Source organism: Pyrus communis, chromosome 11 (genome assembly GCF_963583255.1).
Source record: "Pyrus communis chromosome 11, drPyrComm1.1, whole genome shotgun sequence".
Lineage (NCBI taxonomy): Eukaryota > Viridiplantae > Streptophyta > Magnoliopsida > Rosales > Rosaceae > Pyrus > Pyrus communis.
This window is the reverse complement of record NC_084813.1, coordinates 24608324-24633820: the sequence shown is the minus strand read 5'-3', so window position 1 is coordinate 24633820 and position 25497 is coordinate 24608324. Positions and strand designations below refer to the sequence as shown.

Sequence of the window (25497 nt, the reverse complement as noted above, 5' to 3'; positions counted from 1 at the left end):
GGCTTATCTCTTAGGAAGTTCTCACTATTTTCTACGATGAATTACTGCAACATAACTTATTCCATTCAATGGTTAATTACTGCAATATAACTCATTCCGTTCAATTGGTGCCACTCAAGTGACTATTTTCTTCTCTCCACATCAATCACACATGATGTTATAGTTTTACTCCAAAATCAATTTAATTTATAAAAATTAAAAATGAATATTATAAGATTTGAAGAATGTGGGATGTGTAGAAAATGTGGAGTGTACATAGAAAATGTAAAGTGTATGTTGCGAATGTGGGGTGTGAGGGTATTTTGGAAAAGTATGTAGGGTGTAGTAAGATCATTTTTAATTAAAAATAAATAAATATGAAGTATATTAAGTATGTGAGGTGTTAATATAATAAGTCTTTTTATATTTAGCTATTTCGTTCATTTTGGATCGGTTTATGGGCCGGGTTTGGACAATTTTAGCCCATGATTATATTATCTCGAAAGTACATGTTAATTGTTACTAGACAGTTGCCCTATTTTGGTTCCCAAATTCTTACAACAACAACAATCAAGCTTTATCTAATTAAACGGGTTGATTGCAAAAATCATAGAATATTAATGTACTCGGTTTTTACATCAAGTCTTCTGTTAGTACTCAAATTCTTGAAGAAAAAAAAACAAGTTTACAACATTGAGTTTGATATGTATGTTATTAATCTCGACATCTTATGTTTGACATTTCGGAATAAGAAATTCTGAGTCTGCTATAGTTGGTACTCTTGTGACTATATTATTAAGCTCAATATATTGTGCGACTAGAAATCGACCTCATTTTCTAGATGATGTTGATGTACCACATCTTTGAAGTTGTATTGGTCATTTGCAATTACTCTATAATTGCAAATAAACGTAAAAGATATCGGTCGGCACTTAATCCATAGTTTTATTACAAAACCCTAGACTTTGGTCAAATTAGCAAAAGGTAAATTGGGCCGAAATCTGGCACAGTCTCCCCCCTTTTCGTGTGTCTTGGTTTTGTATTTTACTTGTTTTGTTTGTTTTCTCATATAAGTTTTTCAATGTGTCAATAACATAATTCGATACAACAAGTGTCATAATATAATTAACTGAATTTATTTTTCAAATTTACCTTTATTTATATTATTACACTTGATATAGCTAGCTGTGTTCCGGCACTTTAAGCCCTAGTTTAATACTGAGGTAATTCTAAAAAAATTGGCTATCAAAAAAAGTTGGGAGTTTTTTTATGTTTGGTAAACATTCAGTTTCAGCTTTTTTTTTCACAGTTTTGGGTGAAAAAAAACCAAAAACGCAAAGCTTCAAAACCAAACTTTGAAAAACCAGTTTTTTTTTCACATCTGTTTTACATAAAAATTTATCAAACAATAGAATACTGGTTTTTTTTTTTCAAAAGCACTTTTACAAAAATGTTTACCAAACATTCTGCTGTTTTATTTCACAGCTGCTTATTCTCATAGCATAAAAAAATAGTTTTTTTTATAAAGTACAACAATATCAAACCAACCCTAAACTTTTGTAGCGTTTGCATTGTGTTTCAGGAGGAATCTTAAACCTGAAACCGCACAAGTTTTCTGAACGCAAGTACACAAAAAGGTGGCTCCTTCCTCCCAAGTGGTATCGTGGTGGTTCAGTCAACTTCATGTACAAAAGTAACCACAGTAAACTATGCAAAAAGGAGAGCCTAGATGATAGTGACAAAAGAGGAGAAGACAATGGGGAGGAGTTGTGAGATTTAAATTTTTAAATACACATAAATATTAGTTTCATGACTTTGATTCATTCCTAAGGTCTTTAAAGCGTAGGGTCTACAACGAGTAAATATGAAACAAAACAAAAAAAAAAAAAAAGTGTTAAAAGCGGAATTAGATTAGGTCAGTTAAACAATTTATCAGTTCACCCACTCAATATCGTTTTATCAAAAATGAAATTAAGAGTGTTTGTTTTCCTTCACTAGCCCTTATTGGATTGGACTAAACTAATAGTTAGTTCAATCTCATGTTTGTTACTTCACGGACTAGCTTTAGTGGGAAGTAAGCCAGATTTGCCTTCACTAAGTACTAGTTTAGTATTGAGGTGTTTTTATAAAAAGTGGGTATAAAAAAAGCTGAGCTAAAAAAAAATATTTGGCAAATACTTAAAAACAGCTTATTTTCACAGTTTTAGATGAAAAAAGCTGAAAATGTGGGCTGGTTTGATATTGTTGTGCTTTGAAAAAAAATTGCTTCTGGTGTGATGTGAGAATAAGCTCATTTTTGTTACTTCACATTTTCAGTTTTTTTTTTCACCAAAAACTGTGAAAATAAGCTATTTTTAAGTGTTTACCAAACATCTTTTTAAACTTATCTTTTTTTATAGGGAGTTTTAACAAAAAACCCGTAGTATTGTTTACTTTAACGAAAAACCATATTTTTACACTAAAAAGTCAATCCTAGTACTATCCACTTTACCCTTTATTTTATCTTTATCATTAAAACTCAAAGTTTTTAAGTTTTTTTCATTAATTTTCTATTTTTTACATTCACTTTTTATGAAAGCACCTCAATATCAAATCAGTACGTAAAGCAGTAAAAATAAATTTATTCGCACGTCAAAACTAAAATAATTTTTTTTTTTTTTAAGCATAACGATACCAAACCATAGCAAAGACCGTGCTAGACAGTCTTAGCGAGAGACGTCACGAACCATGGGACTAGCTAATCCCTTCGATCGCTCTCTGCTCGCGTCCTCTGCTCTCCTCTCTGCTTGCGTTCTCTCCATCTCTCCTCGTCCCCAACCCTGAATCATGAACAAAGACCTCGATTCGAGATGGGAACCGGAATCGGAATTAGAATCGGACTTTTGCAGTGATTTGCCACACTTTTCAGTCCCCAAAGGGTTCAGTTTGCAATCTCCCTTGAGTTTTGATCGAGGAGTTTGTATTGGGTGGTTAGATTTTGGGGTTTTACAATCAGCTAATCGAAATATCGAATTTGAAATTACTGAAATTTTGGGAATATTGGGGATTTGTTCTAATTCATTGCTCTGAAATGTAGGGTTTTGGGGTTTTGCAGTTGCAGGAGGAGAAGATGAAAGTCAACATCTTGCGTATCCTTCTCACTGTGTTTATGTTATTCTGTTCTTTCCTTCAAATTACTCTAGTTTATATAACATTTGCAACTAGCTCTTGTAATTTTCTATACTTTTTATTCCAAGATATTAACTTTGTTGCATTTAATCATATGGTAGACTGAATTTTGGCTTGATAGTTTCGAATTCCTATGATTTTGATTTTGTTCTTTCTTTCAAATTTACTAGTTTATACCATTTAGAAATAGCTTTTGTAATGCTCTTTTCTTCTCCGTCTTCAAACTGTTGCATCTAATCGTGGTGGAATGAATTTCAGCTTGACGGTATTGAATTTCTATGATTTGTCATCCTCTGGAACTATGAATAGTTAATGAGCTGTAGAGTTTCACTATCTTATTTTTACTGTTAATGAATAGTTAATGAATTTCAGTCTAATGTTACGAATGGCGATCACAAGATCAGTATCTATTATGTTAGTCATGAATCTCTAGCATATGCTTCCCCTGTTTATGATTCAGTGCGATTATCTTATTAACAACGATCATGATAATTTCACAATCCCATTTGCTCGGTGATCTTGTTTTAACTTGGAACATCTTTGATGGGAAATGGACGTATTATGCATTTTATCGTAACTGTTTTCTCTTGACCCTTCTCTCTTTGCAAATATATGCTGGAGATTTTAAACAGAGTATATTTTTTACTCTTTTTCTATCTCTTATGTTCATTAATCAATTGGAAATAATCAATTGCTGCATCTGTGAATGTGTCTAAGTGTAAATTTGATGTGCCCTTTTTTTTTTCTGGGATATGTTTTATTTCATCTACTTTGGAGCTCTAACTCTTATCCCTTTGGACCTGCAAATGGCATGATGTCGCTTCATGGACATGGGATGCACAACACGAAAAATGTGGGATTTGTAGGATGGCATTTGATGATTGTTGTCCCGATTGTAAACTCCTTGGGGATGATTGCCCGCTAAGTAAGTCGCTAGAAATTTGATGTTACCCACTTGTTTTCAATTTATCTGCTATTTTTCCCGATTGTCCCGATTGTAAACTCCATGGGATGCACAAGACGAAACATGCTACCCATTTGTTTTCAATTTATCTGCTATTTTTCCTTTTATGAATTGATTGATAAGTTTTCGTAAGTTGAAGTGATTTTTTTCTTCATTCCCTGCTTTTGCTTTGCTAGAAATTTGATGTTATCATATTTTGGGATGGGTTAATTGGTATCTTGTGGGTAAGTTTGTGAAGAAGGATTTGTGTGCTTCTACACTGTTTGATGAAATAGCTAAGAGACAAAGTGAGGACGCTGCAGGAAACCTCTTCGATCGAATGACCCCTTTTTTTTCATGACATAGTTGTATGCTCTCAGTTTTGCATAACTAGGGGTGAACTACGGAATGGATGGGATCCCGGAGGCAGATTAGCTAAAATTCTAGGGGTGTTACTCTGTTCCAACTTCCAAGCACCAGGAGAACCGGTGTGACATGTACCCTTAATTTTTTATCCCACAGCTGCACTTCATCAATCATGCAGTGCATTTTTCTTGTCTACTACAAGTGATGCAATATGAGAAAGCTATTGTTATTCGTGAAAATGTTTTTGATACTGCAGGAAGGTCAGAAGAAGAAGCTCTTCAAGTCACGAAGATATTTTCTTCGGCTCTGGACGGATGTGTCTTCAGGTATCTTAAGCTTTCAGACAAAGCCATGGGCGAAAAGAGTGTCAATGCATTTGGGTCACTTCTGAGATCACAAAACACTTTGGAAGAACCTTATTTGATGAATGTGGCAGGGCTCAATATGCATCACAACATGAGGGAGTGGCACCGCGATGTCATTAAGAAGATCAAACGGCTAAATGAGAAGCCAAATTCATGCGTTGTAAGTGCACACACCCTGGTCTATTCATGCTTCGAGCCAAATTCAAGTTTTGGAGAGATAGGAAGCTTGTGGGGAGGAACTATGAGCTCCCAACTCTGTCTACTAAGGATCTGTCTAACATTGAATTCAAACTCTCTCAAGGAGTGGATTTTATTGTCATGTCATTTTTAAACGAAGCTGAATCTGAGAAGCATTTGAAAAATCACCTCTTCACTAACAAAAGAATTATTGCTTTAATGCTTTGCGATGGTGGAAGAATTGGTTATGGAAGAGAACACTGCAAAATGCTGCTGGGCAAATGGGGGGAGTTGTGGATGTCAATGATTGTTGCAGTTGTGCTATATATTTGGTGGATTCCGGGATGGTAGATGGCAAACACCTATGTATTACTACGAACTTTCAGGTGGTAAGCTTGAGCATTGTGTCTTCTAGGAGGCCTGTGATCCTTGCAGACGAGACCTATGCCACCCAGACTGATGCACTGGAAGCTGTTATGCATGCACCTGTCCATTTTCAAGGATGTCTAACTTTTTTGTGCAATCAGTATCAATTGCTCATATTGGCTGTAATGTATACTGCTGATGAGGATTTGGAGTCTGTGACCAATGCTCAATAAATCTTATACAAGGCTCGTTCATCTTCTAAACTGCAAATTTGGTTCTATTTGCCTATCAATTTGAGTTGTTGAAAGTTATTGCTACAATAGAGTTCTCTTTGGGTATAATATTGGTTTAATTCTTGTTAATCATACAATATTAGTTCGTGGTTGAAAGAATTTAAAATTGAACAATAATTCGCAACACACCAAACTGTGGACAGTACTATTTTCACTATCCTGCTTCTTGGTCTGACACTGCACCAAACGCTTCACTAAACCAGTCCAGCTTAGTTTAGTTTAAACCAGTCCAGGTTAGTCTTTGAAGCTAATTCGGTCCGAAATAGTCTGGTACAACAAACATACCCTAAGTTGCTTATCAATAAAAAAAACAATTATTTTATTTAATACTAAGAAAGAAACTAAGATAAAGGCCCATCCGTAACTGGAAACTGGAAAATGAAGGTGGATAAGCTTATTTGTTCTCTTCTTGCCAACTTTCTCCCAAGCATTCAATTTTATTTGAAAAATAATTTCCTACAAGATAACAGAAGTGTTTTACGCACACCGCTTTTTTACGTTAACAAGTTCTTGTTTGGTTGTTTTTATAAAAACACAAAATGTTAGTTGACATAATCCTAACATTGAAATTTTTTTGTGCCTCAAACGAATTACCCTTGATATAAAGTTGGTTTAACTTCATGAGGTTTCCGCTAATGCATGGAATACATACTTCAACATGAATATATTTAAGGGATGATGCTATACACCGCTTTTTACTTCCACGTACATTCATGTTAATTTCTGTCATTTAAACTTCTTTAATTCATTCAATTCAACAGTCAGATAATAAGAATAGTGTATGAAAAGTATAAAAAAGTATGTAGATAGCACTACCCTATTTAAAAAGAAAACGGTAAAAGATTTTGTAACAAAATTTGATTAATACCATCAAACACAAGTAGTGAAAATTACTTATGTTTAATTACCTCTGTGTATAACTCCGTTATGTCTTTTTCTTGTGTTCGATACATGTCCAGGAATGATTTGTAAACATGACTATCAAATAAATAGAACACATTTTCACGTGAGTATCGATCCCAATAAATTTCTATCAAATAAATAACATGACTGTATAAGCAATTAGTCTAGGAATAATTTGTAAACATGGCTATCAATTGTTATTTTGGATTTGTCTAAGGAAAACGCTGATATTTTGTTATAGTCGTTGTGATAGTTGTACATTTTCACGAGTCATGAAATTTCGTCAGATGCTTAGCTATGTTGTCTAATTGTGAATTTGAAACATATTCTAACAAAAGTTATAACATATGTTCAAAGAAAAACTATGATGTGATGGTGCAATATCGACACATGCATGAGCGGATGTACATTGGGACTAAGATGGTCCTAGAATCACTTGAAGTCTAGAAATATACATGTGAAGATCTTTCGATGATTCTCCAAGTGTTTGATGTAATGTTTGCTAACATATCTCGACAGGTTGTATCGACAGCACGCGACAAATTCTATCTATTTCACTCATTAAATTGCTTCCACGAAATGCCTCACTAAATAAACTGAATGCCTCAAGCCCACCACATGTTCGACAAAATGCTTCAATAAATAAACTGAATTTTTATTTTTCGCACTCTGTATATATCTAAAAAATTAAACCTTCAACACTGGAACTCCTCAATGTTCGACTCTTGGATCTGCCATTGAACACATGGTATATACAGATGAACAGCATGCATGATAAATATTACCCACTATTATGACACTATATCTTGTTTTTTTTTTTTTTTTGGCCCCAAGACACTATATCTTGTTTAACAAACTGGTAGCTTCCTTAAACTCAACTGCCTTTTCTGGTGGAGAACGCGAGCAGGAACCCATCTGCAAGAACAAATCCAATCGGATACAATCTATGAAGCAGAAAGAACCACAAGCAAGCAACTTGAGGTGATGACATTTTTGACACTTACATTCTCATTTTTCACAACCGTTCAGGATATCATTAAACTCATCCAGAAGATCTGGATACTTTCCTAATAAATCAGTCGCCTGACTTGGGGGCAGAGTTTACCATAAAAAAGATTTCAAACTAGAGACAACACCACCATGTAATCAAACCTTTTATAAAGGGCGACCCTAAATCAATAAGGCTCCCCACTTTGCGAATGTCGATTGGGAATGTCTATTGTATGTAGCCTTACCTTTACTCTGCAAATAAGCTGTTTTTACGAACCACCCTTCGGTCACAAAGGACCAACTTTGCCATTATGCCAGGGCTCGCCCTTGTAATCAGTCTTTTATCTTACATAATATTTTCAAAGAAAATTTAATAAATAGGAAGATGAAATCTGTGCTTAAAAAGTAAGCAGACAATGTAAGACTCACCAAAGTTTGTAGATCATTCCTCGTAATTATTCCCTTGTGAATTGTGATGAATCTGAAAGCACTTCAAAAACTCCTCGCAGTAAACTTAACTGCACAACCTCATCAGCACTTCTTCACAGAAAATGAATCCCTGGCGGTATATGCCCGACGAAAACATGAGAGACTGTAACACTCGGTTAGTAACATTAGCATACTGAAATTGTTGGAAGAACACTTGCAATTTTGCGAAAAAATTAATGAACGGAAGAAAAACAAGGTTAGGGTTTGAAAATTATATATAGAACAAAAACATATATCATCATATTAAATCAAATCAGATACAATCTAAAAGGTAAAAAACCACAAGAAAGCAGCATAAAACTGATGGCGTTTTCTTTTTACAGTTACCTGCATTTTCACGACGCTCCAATAAATCACTGAACTCCTCCGGAAGATCTGGATACTGTCCCAATAAATCAGTCACCTGAGATGGGCAAAGTTTACCGGAAAGAGTGAAACTAGAGGCAACAATATTTTGTAAGAAAGTTTACTCAACAGAAAGATATATGTGTGGTTATAATAAATTATCCTTTGTCCAGTTTGCCTAGCTTGAAGAGCAAGCACACAGGGCCTGCACGTTAGAAGTGTTGATTAAGTGCTGAACATGCATGGGGTAACATGTGCCAAAACTTGCAGACCATTCCTTTTAATTATTCCGTTGCTATAAATGTTAAGCAACTTAAAAAATTCCCGGTAGTCATCTTTACTACACTCTTGAATCTCGTAAATATTTGCTTAATCTAGTTACTATAACAACAACAAAGTTTATAATATCAACAGAAAAACATGAAAGAACATGTTTTCAGAAACATGAGAGGGAGCAGACTTGCTTACATTCCGAGATTCTACCGTAGCGTTCCAGACCAATATATAGTGTTATGAGGGGAAAGAAAATTCAAAAAAGGTATTAAATGCACATAGACTCTCGAATTTTACTTAACCCTATCGTGTTACCTTAAAGATTCTATTTTATAATTAAGGTAAAAGGCCTTTACCGAGCCTCAAATCTTCGACCCACTCAAGCTTTATTGGTTCGAGAAGCCATGATGGCATCTTGAGATGTAGGGAGGTCTCCCTCACGGTCACACCAGAAGAGGGTATATGTTCTCTCGTACTACTTTCCTCAACTTTCTGCTTACAACATTAATGAATTAATCTAAGCCCAAACCCAAACCAAACCCAACTCCAAACCCAAACCAAACCCAAACACAAACCCAAAATTAGTCTAAGCCCTACCCAACTCCAAACCCAAACACAAATCCAAAGTTTGTTTGCACTTTTAAATGGTACAAGCCGTAATGGTAAACAAGAACATAGAGAGGATACTTGAAATACATGGTAAGCATTGTTTAATTGAAATACATGGTAAGCATTGTTTAACCAATTGTGAGACTCTTCATGTTTTGCTTTAAGTGGAAAAAGTTAAACAATCGGGTCGGTTTTTTCTTTTTCAATTGTATTGGTAATGGAGGTATTTTATTTTTTTGGTCAATAGTAATGTGGAGGTAGTTATCAAGCAATTCCATATCAAGTTCATAAAACTTGGGTATGTTCTTTCGGAAAATTTAACTACTAGACAACAATGTACATCAGAGTTTGGAAAAAGAGAGAATGGGTAATGTTAGAGGGACTATATATTTAAATTAAATTTTGTAAATCATATGATATGGTGGTTAATGATTGAATTATTATTTAAGTGCTAATTAACATGTTTATTTCATGTTGGAGACATATCACATAATTTACAAATTTGATCAAAAAAATTAATCTCTTTGGCACTATCCAATACTTGTACAATGCCTTAACATCCTTTCTAGTTTTCCAGTCCATACTTCTTGCCCAATGCCTACATATACAACACCATTATTATAAAAGAAAACTAATAAAAAGAGTTTGAAAACTTTGAATTTTACCGATACGGACAAAATAAAGGATAAAGCGAACAGTACTAGAAACTTTTAGTTAAAGTTCTCATTATTACAAAAAGACTTTAGACTTTTACAACCTTACACTTCATACTTGGGACTATTTTAGACCTTCATCGTCAACCACCATCCAGATGGGGCCAATACAAAACAACAAAAAGAACGGAGGGTTAATTGTAATTTCATTACAATTAAGTGCCCTCTTGACGTGGGGTTCTTTGGAGGTTGACCAATGAGAAGTAAGCACCTGTAGGACCCTTGGCCAAAAGCGACGAGTGGGTCCCCTTCTCCACCACCTGCCCTTTATCGAGCACGACAATCATATCAGAATTCTGTATTGTGCTCAACCTGTGGGCCACCACCACACTAGTCCTCCCCACCATCACGCGCTCTAGCGCGTCCTGCACAACCTTCTCCGATTGACTATCGAGCGCGCTGGTCGCCTCGTCCAACAACAAAACGACAGGGTTTCGAAGTATCGCCCTGGCTATGGCAATCCGCTGTTTTTGTCCTCCGGACAACTGCACTCCTCTATCCCCGCACGATGTGTCGTATCCGTCTTTTAATCCCGCGATGAAATCGTGCGCGTTGGCCGCCCTCGCAGCTTCCACCACCTCCAACTCGTCGACCTTATCGGACACGCCATACACAATGTTTTCTCGTATTGTCCCGGCGAATAACGTTGGCTCTTGACTGACCAACGCTATGTGTTTTCTCAATGATTTGAGGTGGTACGACTTCACATCTCGACCGTCGATTTTTACTTCTCCTTTAATGGGGTCATAAAACCGTTCTATCAATCCAATGATCGTTGATTTACCCGAACCACTTTGGCCCACCAGTGCCGTTGATTTTCCCGCCTCGATTTTGATTGAGAAGCCTTTGAAGATCATAACATCGGGCCTAGCGGGGTACGCAAAATGTAAATCGTGTAGCTCGATGTGACCCGTTATTGCTTTGGACTCGAGACCTTCGGGGTCTTCAGGCTCAATTTTTGTGTATCGGTCTAACACCGCGAAAACAGACCCGACGGCATCTGCGCCCTTGGCGAGGTCCGTGGTCATGCTACCGGCATCGGCAATGACCCGGCCTGTGCTCACCAAGATCATGAAGGTCTGGAATAGTTGTTTGGCTTTGACGTAGCCCTCGGCAATAAGCTTGCCTCCGTACCAAAAGTCGAAGGCCCAAGTGATGGTTGTGAGGCTTTGGGAACAAGCGAGTCCAATGCCGGCGTACCACGATTGTCGGATACTCTCCCGACGAGGGCCTTCTTGGGCCTTTTCGAGCATTTTCAATAGGCGGTCTTGGGATGAGAAGGCCGTGACTGTCCGGAGGTTGGAGACTGCTTCCGCGGCGAGTTTGCTGCTTTCTTCCTGGGATTTTATGGCCTTCCTGGACATGCTTTTGAGCAGGACTCGCCTTGTGTAGAAGCATACAATGATGAGGGGTTGTACGGCTATCATGACAATTGCAAGTCTCCATGTAATGATCAATCCCATTGTGCAAGCTACGGTTACTGCTGAGATGGTTTGTACAACAAGAGCCATTCGATCACCCACCAAAGATCTCACCTGCAACAAAATAATCAACCACTGTTCATATTAAATCTTCAAAAGAATTCATACTTTTCATTGTTATAGCTAAGAAGATCGGTCCAACTAGCTCTCCAGTGTTATTTTTCTTTTCAACTTCAAATCGAGTTCGAAATTCGAATCACATTGTTAGAATAGATTTAGTTAATTTGGAATCTTCTGCGCAATTATAAAAATGTAATTTTCTATTGTAACTATTTTGTGATTCCTTCTACATATGAGTTTTGCCACTCTTATATACATTGTAAACATTGTTTTAGATTAATTAATTAGTCGTATTTCTACACACATTTATTTTAGGAAGTTTTAACAAACATAAAATATGCAACTCTATACATGATTCTAATGAGGATTACAATGGACACACTCTTAATTCTTAAACTAGTGAATGCGATTAGTTTATGTGCTTAAACTATATTATCAATCGTACTAAATTATTAGTGAACAAATTTGATATTTTGATTATACGTACCACATTGGCATCTTTGGCCAGTCTAGAGCAAATGGCACCACTAGAATTCTCATCCTGATCAAACCACCCCACTTCAAAAGTGAGTACCTTTGAAAGCATCCGCTCTCTAACCCTCTTAGTCAAGTACTCTCCCATGTAAGCAAAGTTGTAATGCTGGCTGACATTGATCAGCAACGAGAAGATTGCCAACCCTAGAAAGCAAAGCGAGTAAGTCCTTGTTTTCGCCTTAATCTTGTCATGATCCGTCAAGAAATAAACCGACACCATGGAACCCATGGCAAATGCGTACAGCGGTTGTACTGCCCCAAAAAGAGTCGCACTCGTGCACCCCATAACTGCTTGTTTCCACTCCGGAAGGTTCAAGGCCAAAAGTCTCCTAAAGGAAGGCACGGGCAGTTTCTTATGTTCATACTCCACAACACTCTCTTGATCAGGAGCTCTACCCTGAGCAGATGAGTTCGCAGAACTCGAACGACTCACCATGGAGAGCCTACGGCTGCTTGTGCTGTGCCTACGGCTGCTTGTGCTGTGAATGTCTTTTGAAATGGAAGACGAAGCACCGTAATGCCCTAACTCTTCCGGTTCTTTTTCTTTTTCTGTTTGTTGGAGGCGGACAAGGGACGTGTAGTGGCCGTTTTCGCGTTGGGAGAGCTCGTCATGGGAGCCGGTTTCCATGACCTGGCCGTTTTGAACTACGGCTATCACGTCTGCGTTTCGGATGGTGGAGAGGCGGTGCGCGATGATGATTGTGGTGCGGCCGACGGCTGCTTTGTCTAGGGCTTCTTGGACTACTCGTTCGGATTCGGAGTCTAGTGCGCTGGTGGCTTCGTCTAGGAGGAGGATACGAGGCTTCTTGATGATGGCTCGTGCAATGGCGATCCTTTGTTTCTGTCCTCCCGACATTTGAACACCCCGCTCGCCAACCTGTTTAATCACAACGTTAATTTGTTTTAGTATTTGCAAAACCTAGTAAAAAAAAAAATAGTGTCTGCATGTTTCATAAATTGTAATAAAAATAAAAAGTACTAGATAGACTTACTCATAAAAGATTGTCCTAAGACTAAAATAGCAATTAATATATGACTTTTTAGCTAACCTAAAATGATTTTTTAGATTGGCGTAACTATTCATTTTGGTCTCTGAGATTTCAAATCAATAGAATTGGTCCATGAGTTTGTCTATCATCACTCATTTTGGTAAGGGAATTGTTATTAGCACTCAAAAAATCTTATTCTATACTCCAAACTTTCTATATTAGGAAAGAAAAATACACTTGTGAGGAGTGTAGAATGAGATTTTGGAGTGCAAATAATACTTCCCTTTGGTAATTCCATAAAAAATCTCAGTTAAATAAAATAAAATGACAAACATACGTTCAATTTTGTCATATCATTTTGGCTCATTGTTTATTAAATTCATGATATTTTTGTCATTTTGGTCATTGTTTAACATAAATTTTGGATAAAAAGCCTTAATATAATTATAAGAGAAACAAAAATTAGGTTTGCCACTGCAACAATATAAATATGAATAACGTATTGATATACTGTGAAGTTATCGAGTTGAGTAATTCTAAACTTACTACATTTGTACTGTCTCTTTAATAGAGGTAGGGTCAACCAACACATGTGGGTCTCATCTCTATAAAAAAAAATTATATAAATATGGTATGAAAAATATGGTAAGAGTAGCATATTTGTATCAAGTTTAAATGTCATCACCATGGCGTACAATAAGTCTTTTTATTTACAGGGCTAGTGTTAGTATAGTGATTATTGAAGGAACTTCTAACTTGAAACTTCTCCATACATGAACAAACGGAAGGTATCTTATAAGGCAGTGTCGACTGATATTCACAAACATCATTGTCAAAGAAGCAATACATGTTGTTCGAGTATATGTTGCAAACTGATGTCTGCAAATAGTGATGCGCATGCAATACTACTTCTATATTGGATTAGTTCTGTTGCAACTTTGGACGATTGAAGGAAGACCTTCATAGCCTAGTGGGGGACAAAATCATCAATGTTTAGGAGCAATAAGATGCATTCCTATGTTGATCCACCACACACTTGACGACAAACATAACAAAGGACAGGAATCTGGAACCTCTTTGTGAGGATCTCGAGAATCTGTGAATTGTATTCGTTCATTATATATCGTACGGTCATAAATCATTTTAAATTTTTTAATTTAAAATTGAATAGAAACAGTACCTGACAAAAACTCACCACATGATATAAGATAAATAGACACGATTTATAGATCCTTGAGATCCTCACTAAGAGAATCTGGAGAGGATCCTGTTGAAAAAAAAAGAACCTTTGACATCGTGAATTATGTGATTAACAAATGGAAAGCAATAATTTGTCATTTGGTTAAAATATGGAATGTTTAAATGTCACACACACTTTAAGAAAATTTAAGTACGCTGATAACACAGTTTGATACATAAAGCGTCATAATATTAGTAGTTGGATATTTTAAAAAAATCAAACACTAGTATTACAATATTTAATGTACCAACCTATGTTCCTGAGACACTAAAAAATATTTTTATTCCAAAAAAATTATTTGAGTTCTTCCATACAAGAGTCATTCATTTTTGTTAATTAACAAATTAAATTTTGAGATACGTGCCAAAGCCTTTCTTTTTTTGGTAATTAGAATGAGATATTTTGGTATATTAGTCAAACTATGATTAACAGTTAAAAATAATAATCTCTAATATGAAAAAGTCAACAAGTGGCTTGTCACTAATAAAACTAGTTAACGTGTCATTATACTAGTGAAGTAATTACCTGAGTATCGTATCCTTGGGGCAACTGGGAGACGAAATTATGAGCATTAGCAGCTTTCCCAGCATCAGTAACCTCTTCAATCCCAGCATCTTCTTTCCCAAAAAGTATGTTCTCCTTAATGCTGGTTGCAAATAGAGCAGGCTCTTGGCTCACCAAACCCATCTGCGATCGCAGCCACTTGAGCTGAAGCTTATTTATCGCCACCCCATCAAGAAGAATCTCGCCTCCGAGCGGATCATAAAACCGCTGCAACATGGCTATCACCGTTGACTTCCCCGAGCCGCTTCCGCCCACCAACGCCACCGTTTTGCCCGCCGGAACTGTCAGGTTAAAGTCTTTGAAGATAATGCTTTCTGGCCTCGACGGGTATGCGAATTCCACGTGCTTGAATTCAACTTCACCGGAAACATCCTCCAAGATTTCGCCTTCCATGTTGTCGGAATCGATCTTGGGAACTCTTCTTATCACTTCCATTATGCGCTCGGCTGCCGAACATGCCTCTGAAAAGTACTTCAAGTTTGATAGTCCAGAACCTAATGCCCTATTCACCAAAACAATAAAACCATGCCTTAAGATCGATATTATTGGGAAGATTATGAATTTGTGTTTAAGAACAAAACCGAAGAAAATCAAAGCATGCATCAGTATTTTTAAGATCAAATTTTTGGGAAGGTTCTAAATTTGTCCTAACAAGTACCAGATTACTAATTTACAGACTACAGTACATGGTACATTGTCGAACTTTTGTCATAATAAATTAAAAAAAGAGCAATATGTACGAGTAGACATTTTGCAAATTATTTATTAAAAATAGAATGAGAGACACTAAACATACAATATGTCGTATACTACTCACAGTTTTGTGCCACTTTAAATAATACACATTTAGTGTCATTCATGTTCTATTTTTGATTAAAAATCTAAACCGGTTCGATCAATGCATATTTTCCATCCTAAAGAAAAAAATCAACAATATACCGGGTATTTTTTCCACATTAAAAACATGCAAAAAGGGGTTTAGCATTCTTACAATCCGCCAACGGCGATGGCAGCACCAACAGCAAAAACAGTGCCTCCCCGAGCGCCATGGTACATGACCATTCTGCTTCCATAATACGACATGAAAGACCAAATGGCGAAGACAACGCCGTTACTTCCGATGGCCAGTCCTTTAGCCAAGCCCTGGCTCAATCCCAACTTGACGGAGCCCTGAAGAGCCGCAGAGAATTCCGATATGGTTTTGTTTTCTCCGACGAAAGCATAAACCGTGCGGATTGAAGAAATTGCCTGCTCTGCTATGGTGCCAGCCTTGTTGTACTCTTCCCTAATCTGCCTAGCTAATCCCATCAAAGTCCTTCCGTAAATTAAACCGGGAATTACTAGCAGCACCACAAATGGAAACCCTACGATTGCTAGCCTCCACATCATTATAAAAGCCGCCACGTAGCTTCCGGAGAACATGGAGAAATTCATCAAGAAGTTCGGTAGCTGGTGGAATTTGAAACATGCAACTTCATTAATTGATGAGAATCAACTGGTAACGATTATTAGCACTACAAAATAATCATCATCCGCTTGGGCGTCTATTAGAATGACGATTTTGAAAGGTGCTGATAACAACTCTCAATAAATTACACAGAGCGAAAACTTGTGGGATTACCTTTTCACTTAGGACATCTTGAATCACTAAGCTATCATTAGAGACACTGGTGATCACCTCTGAGGTGCTTGTGACATGTAAATCAAAGTAGCCCACATCTTGCCTTAGAACTGCTTTCAAATATCGTACTCTCATCCTTGCTGCCTGCCTCTCGCCAGTTCTTGTCCAGCAATATCCCTCTACAAAATTACAAATTCAAAGAAATAAAAAAATATATTTATTACTAAATTATAATTCCATTTAATCTTTGATAACAAGCAAAAGTAAACAACATTTGGTGAAACTCACCTAGGAAACAGCATACAAATGAACCACAAGCCAAGTACAACAGCGCCACTGCATTCTGCCAACCACAAAAACCAAAACCCAATTAGAAAATTTTGTCTTTGCCCTTCTGCGACTATTTTCGCACTCGATTTTTCTTTTAATCATTAAATTGAATAAATAAAAGGAGATCAATGTGCAATATTAAAGTAAAATACGGAAGGTGAAAACAAATGATTCCGCAAACAAAGCAGAGAGAGAGAGAGAGAGAGAGAGAAAGAGAGAGAATTTAGTTAATTACCTTATTTATGTTATGCAGAAAAGCATCCTGAGCTGAAGTTGGTGAACCGCCAATATTGTTCATCAATTTGCTAGTGATCAACAAAACCAACGGTGTGGAAAAGCCATCACCAAGGGATCCAAATAGCCCTAAGATCATCAACAATCTATCAACCCCATCAGCATGCATGAAAATGGACCGCATGGACCCAACTTTCATGACACTGTTGTTGTTGATGTTGTCATTACTGGGACTTTTCTGTCCCATTTTCCCTCCCTTTCTCAGCAACCAAATAATAGTTAAGATTGGCAGAACACCTCCCGACGTGCGGTTTAACTTATATATGCTTCAAGAAAGTACAAACCCTTTGGCCTTGACCGTAGTACTGAGAAGAAAGATATATACAGATGTATATATAGAAGAGATTTTTTAATGTGATCGGTATACGAGATGATACATCATTTATTATTATACAAATGATAGAATATATGTGTTAAAAAGTTAATAACTTAAAAAATAAAAATTTTCATCATTTATATAAAAATACGTAATATATCATCTATATTTCGATCACAGAAAATTTTCTCTCTATACAGGTGATCGAAAAAAGAGGCGATTTCAGAGTCCAGAGGGATTGCACATGGACAGGATTATAGTAAATAAACTAAAGTTGGATGAGTAAAATGAACACGTGCTGATGAGTGACGATTACGGCAGTCATTACAGGCTTTCCTGTGCGGATAGCGTCATTAGTGACGATCGATGGGTCGGTGGACCCACTTGACACCCCGTAACCATTTGATAGTGTTTTTAATAATTTTTTTTTAGTGAAACGTATGATTTTATATTTTTCTAATTTCTTTTTATTACTTCAAGAAGAAAAAGAATTTAAAACTATTACAATTAAGAATGGTAATTTCAAACTCAAACGCTTGAGTGAAAACTCATAATCCTGTCCAACCAGATACGTTTACGATATTTATTACAACAAAAGAAATTGTACAAGAGGGTTAAATCACAAATGATAGAAGAAAAATATCTTTGTCGGCGCTTTTAATACGAAGTCAAGAAAAAAAAAGGACCATCACGACAAAAATTATAAAAATTTATAAATTAAACATTAGAAAATTCTCAATCAAAACAGCCGCTGACGTATGTGATGATTCTTCAAACCACACAGTTTCTTGCTCCCCACGCCCACCCCAACCCTCCTTTTGCAAATCTGCAGAACATTGCAGGAATACATGGTCTCTGCTGGTGCTTAATTTTTTGATTTGGAAGCTCGATCGTGGAAATTAGAAACTGCCATGTTACCTTCAACTTGGGACAAAGAATTAAATAATTATATTTGAAGCTTTTTGTTTTGAGATTTTTTTTTTCTTTTCCCTTCCTCATTTCTACTTTCTTTTTCACTACTCCTTTCTATCTGTTTATTTAAATCCACATATCAATCTTTTTTTCTTCTCTAAAACGAACCTTAGCTTGATATTTTTATATTGAAAATTGGGGCTAAAAGCACAAGCTCAAACAAAACTAATCAATAAAAAGTCTAAACTAGGACATCTCAAGTCGATCTTTATGAACAAAACTAACGAACAAGAAAGAGGATTATCAAAGTAAAAAATGCGTAAATCTAAATCACGATTATAGTTCACTAAATTGTCTGCCATAAAATTCTTTTCTTTGTAATCATGCTGAAGATCACATTGCCAAGATTTTGAAAGCACTCTCAACATTCCAAAACAAGAAAGAATAATTGCCAGCAACTTGCATCACCAAATAAATTGTGAAGAACATTTTGAAGAAAATATTGTTTTTATACAAAATTATGCCACCTAGTTAAGTCATAATTAAATATTGAACTCATTATATATACACATACTCGCATCTATATCCATAAGTCGCTTGAAAAATAAATGGGTAATCCACATATATGTCGAGACAACTATCACCAAACCAAATGCTGATTAGTTAAATAGAAAGAAAAGAAAAGGGTTTAACCCCATCTAATCCTATTTGACAATCGATGTGTTGTTGTTGGGGTTGGGTGTGTGGGTGAATGTTGAGCTTATTTTTTCTTTGTATTTTTAGTTTTACTTAATTGTTGACAAAGTTAGATGGGTAAAATTTGGCCACAGATTTGGACTCGAACAATAATTTGGAATAAAATATTTCTATTATTATTTCCCACAAATAGAGTTGCAAATAACTATTAAAGCCTGTTTTCAAACAAATAATCAGCAGTAAAACATTCACTGAAATTTCAACAAATATTTCACGACTGTCCAAAAGATTCGTAAATAATTATCAGTAATATTTTTATTTTGTCAAACAAAGATTCGTACACGGCTTGCACATCAGGTACTTCAAACTCTATTAGAATTTAGAATTGCATCCCTATCATCACATCCATGTCATTACGATTGTACATGTGATTAAGTACAAACAAATTTAATTAAGCTAACGGTCAACAGTGTACATAATCACGTTGTAGAGAGCACTGTCAGACAGTTAAGCTGAGAAAATTAAAGTAAAACAGGCACTTAACTTTCAAACTAGCTTGCTTATATATCTACTAATTGAAAAGTTGTAGTTGATTAAGAGCTTCTCGTAAGCATTAAAAAATCATTATATAAAATTACTGTCGATCTGCGCTAGCTCATCGCAGTCATATATTGACATCCCACTTCTCTTTCCATAAATAAAAGAAATAAAAAGGAATAAATAATTAAATAACAAAAACAAATATCTTAGTCCAAAAGGATCAATAATACAAGTAGTTAGAAATTTGGAAAAAAAAATTTAACCAATTATATTATAACACTTTATACACCTGACCGTACGTATTTCTGCCATATTGAAAAAATTTCTCGACAAAAACATGCAAGAAAGTAAACACGTGGCTCATAACATACACATGGCTTGCATCCAATAATCTTATTTTTTTTAGCTCGATATTGAGTGATATTTTATAGCAAATTAAGGCATGCATGCATTTGCTTTGCTTGCCGTTGTGTCTATTAATTTCAATTGGTTTGAACACATATTTATAAGGACTTGGCATTAAATTTGGCTTTTATTGTACCTGCAGGTTTCTTGATATGTTTCGCAATTTTCAAAAACGAATTTATAAAAGAGTTGCATGAATTAGAAAATAACGTTCAAAACAGTTGCTAAAATGCTGTGGAATTGTGCATTAATATGCATGGCCAATGCCTCCAACACGTGACCTAATTTGGTGGTATTCAGTTGCAGAAGCATATGCAGATGGCGCCACGTGAAAATTGTGGAGGGAGGAAAAGGGAAAGACATGCAGTGGTCTTCTCTCTGCAAGAGGAAGCATTAATGCACTTTAACCAAACAGCTCCTTGTTAAGAGCGAAGAAATTAAGGAACCCTATGTATTTACGAGAAATGCTAAGAAATTCTCTCGAATAGAAACTCTTTATAGACTTTTTGTTTATAATTTAACGTCAATTATCGTATTAATATTATAAAATATTATGTCAAAAGTATGCGATAACAGAAAGCTTATCGAAAGCTCATTTTTTAGAGAGTCCCATTAACATTTCTCGTAACTTAATTTATGGAACATATATGCTAAGTTTTTCTGTCTCTTAACCATCGTGGTAAGAGTAGAGGTCCAGTATTTCAAGTGGTACATATGACGTATTTGCATGTTGCTATATGGCTTCCATTTAATTAAAGATTACACGTTCTAATTCGTGCATTTAGTCCAACCGTCCAACCGCCCAAGTGATGAAGAAGCATATATAAAGAAAGATATACACATAATATATAAGAAAGATTTTTTTTTTTTTGGTCCAGATTAAGAGTTTCACCCTTCTTAGGAATCGTTTGGAAGTTTGTTTAAATGGCTGAAAGTGTTTTTTGTGAAATTGTTTTTGCAGTCAATTCTTAATGAAAATGCAAGTGAATCTTGAAAAAACATTTGAAGTGGCAGGAAACACTTCAAGTATTTTTTAAATCCAAAAAATATTTTCTAAAATCGTTTTCAATTATTTTAAAAGAATCTCCAAATAAGCCCTTATATGTTGAAGCGAATGAAGAAAAGGGATTGACATTGATTATGTATTATGTACACCCTAATACGGTTAATACCATTGTCTTCTCTATTTTAATTTGTATTTTTCTTGCTGAAGATTAGAAACGCACGTAGTGACGTTCTCGTTTGATGTGATATAACCAATAATCCATGGTCTTCTCTTAAACTAATAACTTAAACAAATTAAAAATTAACTTATACAAATCCAAAACAAAGTTGACGGTTCATCTGATTAAATTTGGACTATTTACAGCTAAATTGGGTATATTGATGGAATAGTTTAAGGAGATACTTAATTTAGATGATCCAAATAGTATTGTCACAAGACTGAATACGGAAGATTAAATCGATTATATGTAAATAATGTTTTGCAATATTAACATATATATAGTACGAGTTCTTATTTTTTTGTCCATATTAAGAGTTTCATCTCTTCTTACTGCTCATTTGGAAATATTTTTAAAATGCTTAAAAACGTTTTTTGTGAAAATGTTTATGAAATTAACCCTTAATAAAAGTACAAATTAATTATGAAAAATAGTTAAAGAAGCACTAGTTATTTTAAAAATATTTTCACACGATTCTTTATATGAAGCCAAAGAAGGTAAGGGATTGACATTGATTAAGTAGTATACCATAATACCGTTTTCTTCTTTATTTTAATTTTTATTTTTCTTGTTGAAGTAAAGAAACGCACGTAGTGACGTTCTTGTTTGATGTGATATTTCCAATTACCCATGGTCTTCTCTTAAACTAATAACTTAAACAAATTAAAAATTAATTTATACAAATCTAAAACAAAGTGGCCAGTTCATCTAATTTACAGCTAAATTGGGTATATTGATGGAATATTTTAAGGATATATTTAATTTAGATGATCCAAATGGTATTGTTATGACGGATGCGGAAGATGAAAACAATTATATGTAATTTATGTTTTGTAATATTAACATATATACGCGTTTCAGGTGTTGTGTTCGATTTCTTCGTTAAATCCCACGCTTGAAAAGATAAGAAAGTAGCATCCTAATCACATTTCCAATTGGCCGGCAGACAGTTGAGCATGGACATATTCTGCATCAACAAACTCGATCATCTTGTTAATAGATATCCAACTAATTGGTCGGTTACCAATTTTTAATTTGTTGCTCTTTTTTCTTGTAGTGTTGATTATAAATGGGATATAACTTGGGAATTGTTATTAGCACTCCAAAAATCTTATTCTACATTCCTTATAAGTGTATTTTTCTTTTTAATTACAGAAAATTTAAAATGTCAAATGAAATTTTTGGAGTGCTAATAACAATTATCTATTTCTTACACCATATTTCACTAATGGCATGACTGCTTACACTTGAAGAGAAAAACTTGGGTGTACGTAACCAAATTATACCCTCCTCGATCTTTTGATCGCTCTCTCACTCATTACATAACCAAATCACGTATTGGGTAAGATAGAAAAAAAATATGCCTAATTATATGGAAGAATCTCCCTCCTTGCGTGACTTAATTTATAATTATACTTTAGGAGAAAAATTAAGGGAATTGTTATTGTCACTTCAAAAATCTCATTCTACATTCCAAACTTTCTATATTTGGAAAGAAAAATACACTTGTGAGAAGTGTAAAATGAGATTTTTAGAGTGCTAATAACACTTCCCAAAATTAACTTGAACATAATATTGGGTTCTATCATGCTCAATCTTAATCTATATCTTATTCATTGTATAACTAAATCACATAATGAGTGACATAAAAGAAAAATATATACCTAACTATAAGAATCTCCCTACACATTTGAGGAAAACAACAATTACTTTATTTAGATGATACTTGTTGAGACTTAAAAGTATTAATTCCACATTGGAGAACCAAGAGAACTTTGCATATGCTTATAAGGAATTGAGCTACTCCCATTGGTTGATAAGCATGTTGTTCCATATGTGAAGCCCAACAACAACACATGCTCTACGTCATTCAATTTGTGTTGCCCACATAGGTTTGAGAATTCGCCGCACGTGAGGAGCCTTGTTGAAGGTTTTAATCTTACATTGAAGAAATAAAGGACATTGCATATATTTATAAAAAAATGAGTTACTCTCTATACATATTACCAATTAATTTTATAGTAGAACTTTAACTTTCTTCCGTTCACATAACACTTGATATCAGTATAGCTTTCAGTTGTGAATGTAAAAGAAAAAAGTTCCTAAATCATTAAAAGCAAATATGGCAGTGACTTTAATTTTTTCAAATAACATATATTTGGACAGGACTAATCAGTAATCACCAACTTGAACAATTCTTTCTTGTACGCTTTGTTATACTTCAATATGGGGGAATTTATTTTGCATGTAAAGGTAGGAATAAAGGCAAATTTGAAGAGAAGAAGATTTAAAACACCCATAATATTGGGTTTCCCACTTGAAACATCTTTAATTTTTTTTAGTGGTGCTATTTACACACATTATTTCACTTTCCGCACTCTTATCAATTTCTGGTTATCGGATCGATTGAATTAAAAAATATTAAATGACATAAATTAACCAAAATTATGTCAAAAGTAAAAATGAGTGGGTGGATAGCACAACCTTTTTTAAAAAAAAAATTTCAAGACCACATCAGTCATATATTAACTGTCTTCAAGCTCAACCACCCAATTATTTTCTAATAACAGTGGTTGTTTTTAAGCATGAAGATGATCTGTATACTTACTTTAGAAAGAGTGGGATCAATCCAGAAAGAATTGGATCAAATCCATCTTTCCTGGAAATTAATAGCTAATTAACTTGATATTAACTTTTTGCACACAATCTAACTTAAAACACATTGCGTGCAAAAATTGATTACATGAATATTATTTTTAAGTTACTAAATGTATTCTAATTGTTGCTTCATGCTTGATGAGTTTTATAAGTCGAAAATTGAGTACGCTAACGAGCATATACAAACAAACTATGAAGAATACCTTATTAATTGAAACAAAAGAGAGCACTACAAATTTGCCAAGATGGCTACATAACCCGTAAAAGTACATGTTGTAAGACCGAGTTACAAATTATTGTATACATAGAAGACTAATCTAAACCTAATAGGTGATGAGTCCATATTAGACTATATATTTTATCCTAATCTTAGTATTAGTTTATTGGTTATTTTGGTAGAATTTTGATACATTGTTATGTAATTTCAATGTAGGACATTCGACATCCTCTGGAGAAAAAAGTGATCAAATGGGTGAATTTTGGAGTGATTCCAATTGGAGGATGTTCGTGAGTGTTTCAAGATAATTGTATCAAAATTCCAGATTTTTCTACTAAGTCGTTTGATCGTGGCAATGAAATAAAGGCCCAACACACAGCTTCTAGACGTTTTGGGTATTTTGAAGGTCAAGATGACATATTTTGAGGAAGATTCCTTCTGAAGATTTGTAGATGACGTCTCAAGCTCTAAAAAGAGACATTTTGAGACTAAATCGGAGTTGATTTGGTCAATAGAAAGACTGATTTTATGAGAAGTCCGAATTTCATTTTAAATATGAAACCTTTTATTTTCTGGTTTATTATTTTATTATGTTTCCTAGTTTTATTCCAGACCTTTTAGGGTTTTATTTTGTAGTAGTATAAATAAAGATATTTAGCCATTAGGGTTTGAAGGAAAGGAGAGGAGAACACGCACATTACTTTAGAGAGCTTTGGAAGTTTATTTTCAAGGTGTTTTCTTTCCATGTTCTTAATAATATTTTGCTTATGATTGTACATAACTAAGTTCTTTTGCTAGGGCGAAGCCTTGAGCCTTAGCATGAATATGTGATTTTATTAATTTGCTTATGAATGGATGCATGCTTAATTTAAATTATTAATCACCGTGATTAAACTATCTAATTGTCTTAGTGATTCGCGACCATTAGGGTTTTTAGACAAGTAATTTAATGCAATTTATGTTGGAACATCACTTTGAAATTGAGAAGGGCTTCTAGTGATTAGTAATTGTAAGTTCACTTAAGGTTAAGGCGAACATTACGCTCTTAAGGGTTGCATGGTTTTTCAAAGGGTTTTCACGAAGCTTAATGAGTCTTGCATGTTTATATTTGATCTGAATATCACAGACAGATTACATGTTAGATATTCGTTTTCCCTTGAACATCGCGAGGAAAATATGCATTAGGAAAACCTAAACCTTCAAAGCATGTTTGTGAAAATTCATAAGTAATTGGTAAAATTGCATAGGATTGTTAATGGCGACGGTAGAATCCTAGTGTTTAAATTGTTTTTCAAAACCTTTGTCTTTTGCTTTCTTTACTTTGTCAATAATTTAATTGTTTTTATTTTAAATTCGTTTTTATTATTTTAAATCTCAAAATCAATAATTTTCAAACTTTGTTTTAAATAATTAATTAAGAGTTGATGTTAAATACAAA

The 25497-nt window shown here is 34.8% G+C and overlaps 1 protein-coding gene across 2 annotated transcripts; it reads right to left on the bottom strand.

Moving 5' to 3' along the window:
• Positions 1 to 10042: 10042 nt before the first annotated feature.
• On the bottom strand, positions 10043 to 17279 carry LOC137749185 (ABC transporter B family member 15-like). Of its 2 annotated transcripts, XM_068489302.1 has the most exons (8): positions 17034 to 17231; positions 16757 to 16811; positions 16469 to 16647; positions 15839 to 16296; positions 14809 to 15349; positions 12481 to 12931; positions 12008 to 12432; positions 10043 to 11514 (listed from the first exon to the last, which is right to left on the bottom strand). In XM_068489302.1, exons 1-8 carry the CDS (start codon positions 17229 to 17231, stop codon positions 10135 to 10137), a joined length of 3687 nt encoding a protein of 1228 aa, XP_068345403.1. In that variant the 3' UTR covers positions 10043 to 10134. The 2 variants fall into 2 exon arrangements, with proteins under 2 accessions (XP_068345403.1, XP_068345402.1); XM_068489301.1 differs by having other exon boundaries at positions 12008 to 12931; positions 17034 to 17279.
• Positions 17280 to 25497: the final 8218 nt, after the last annotated feature.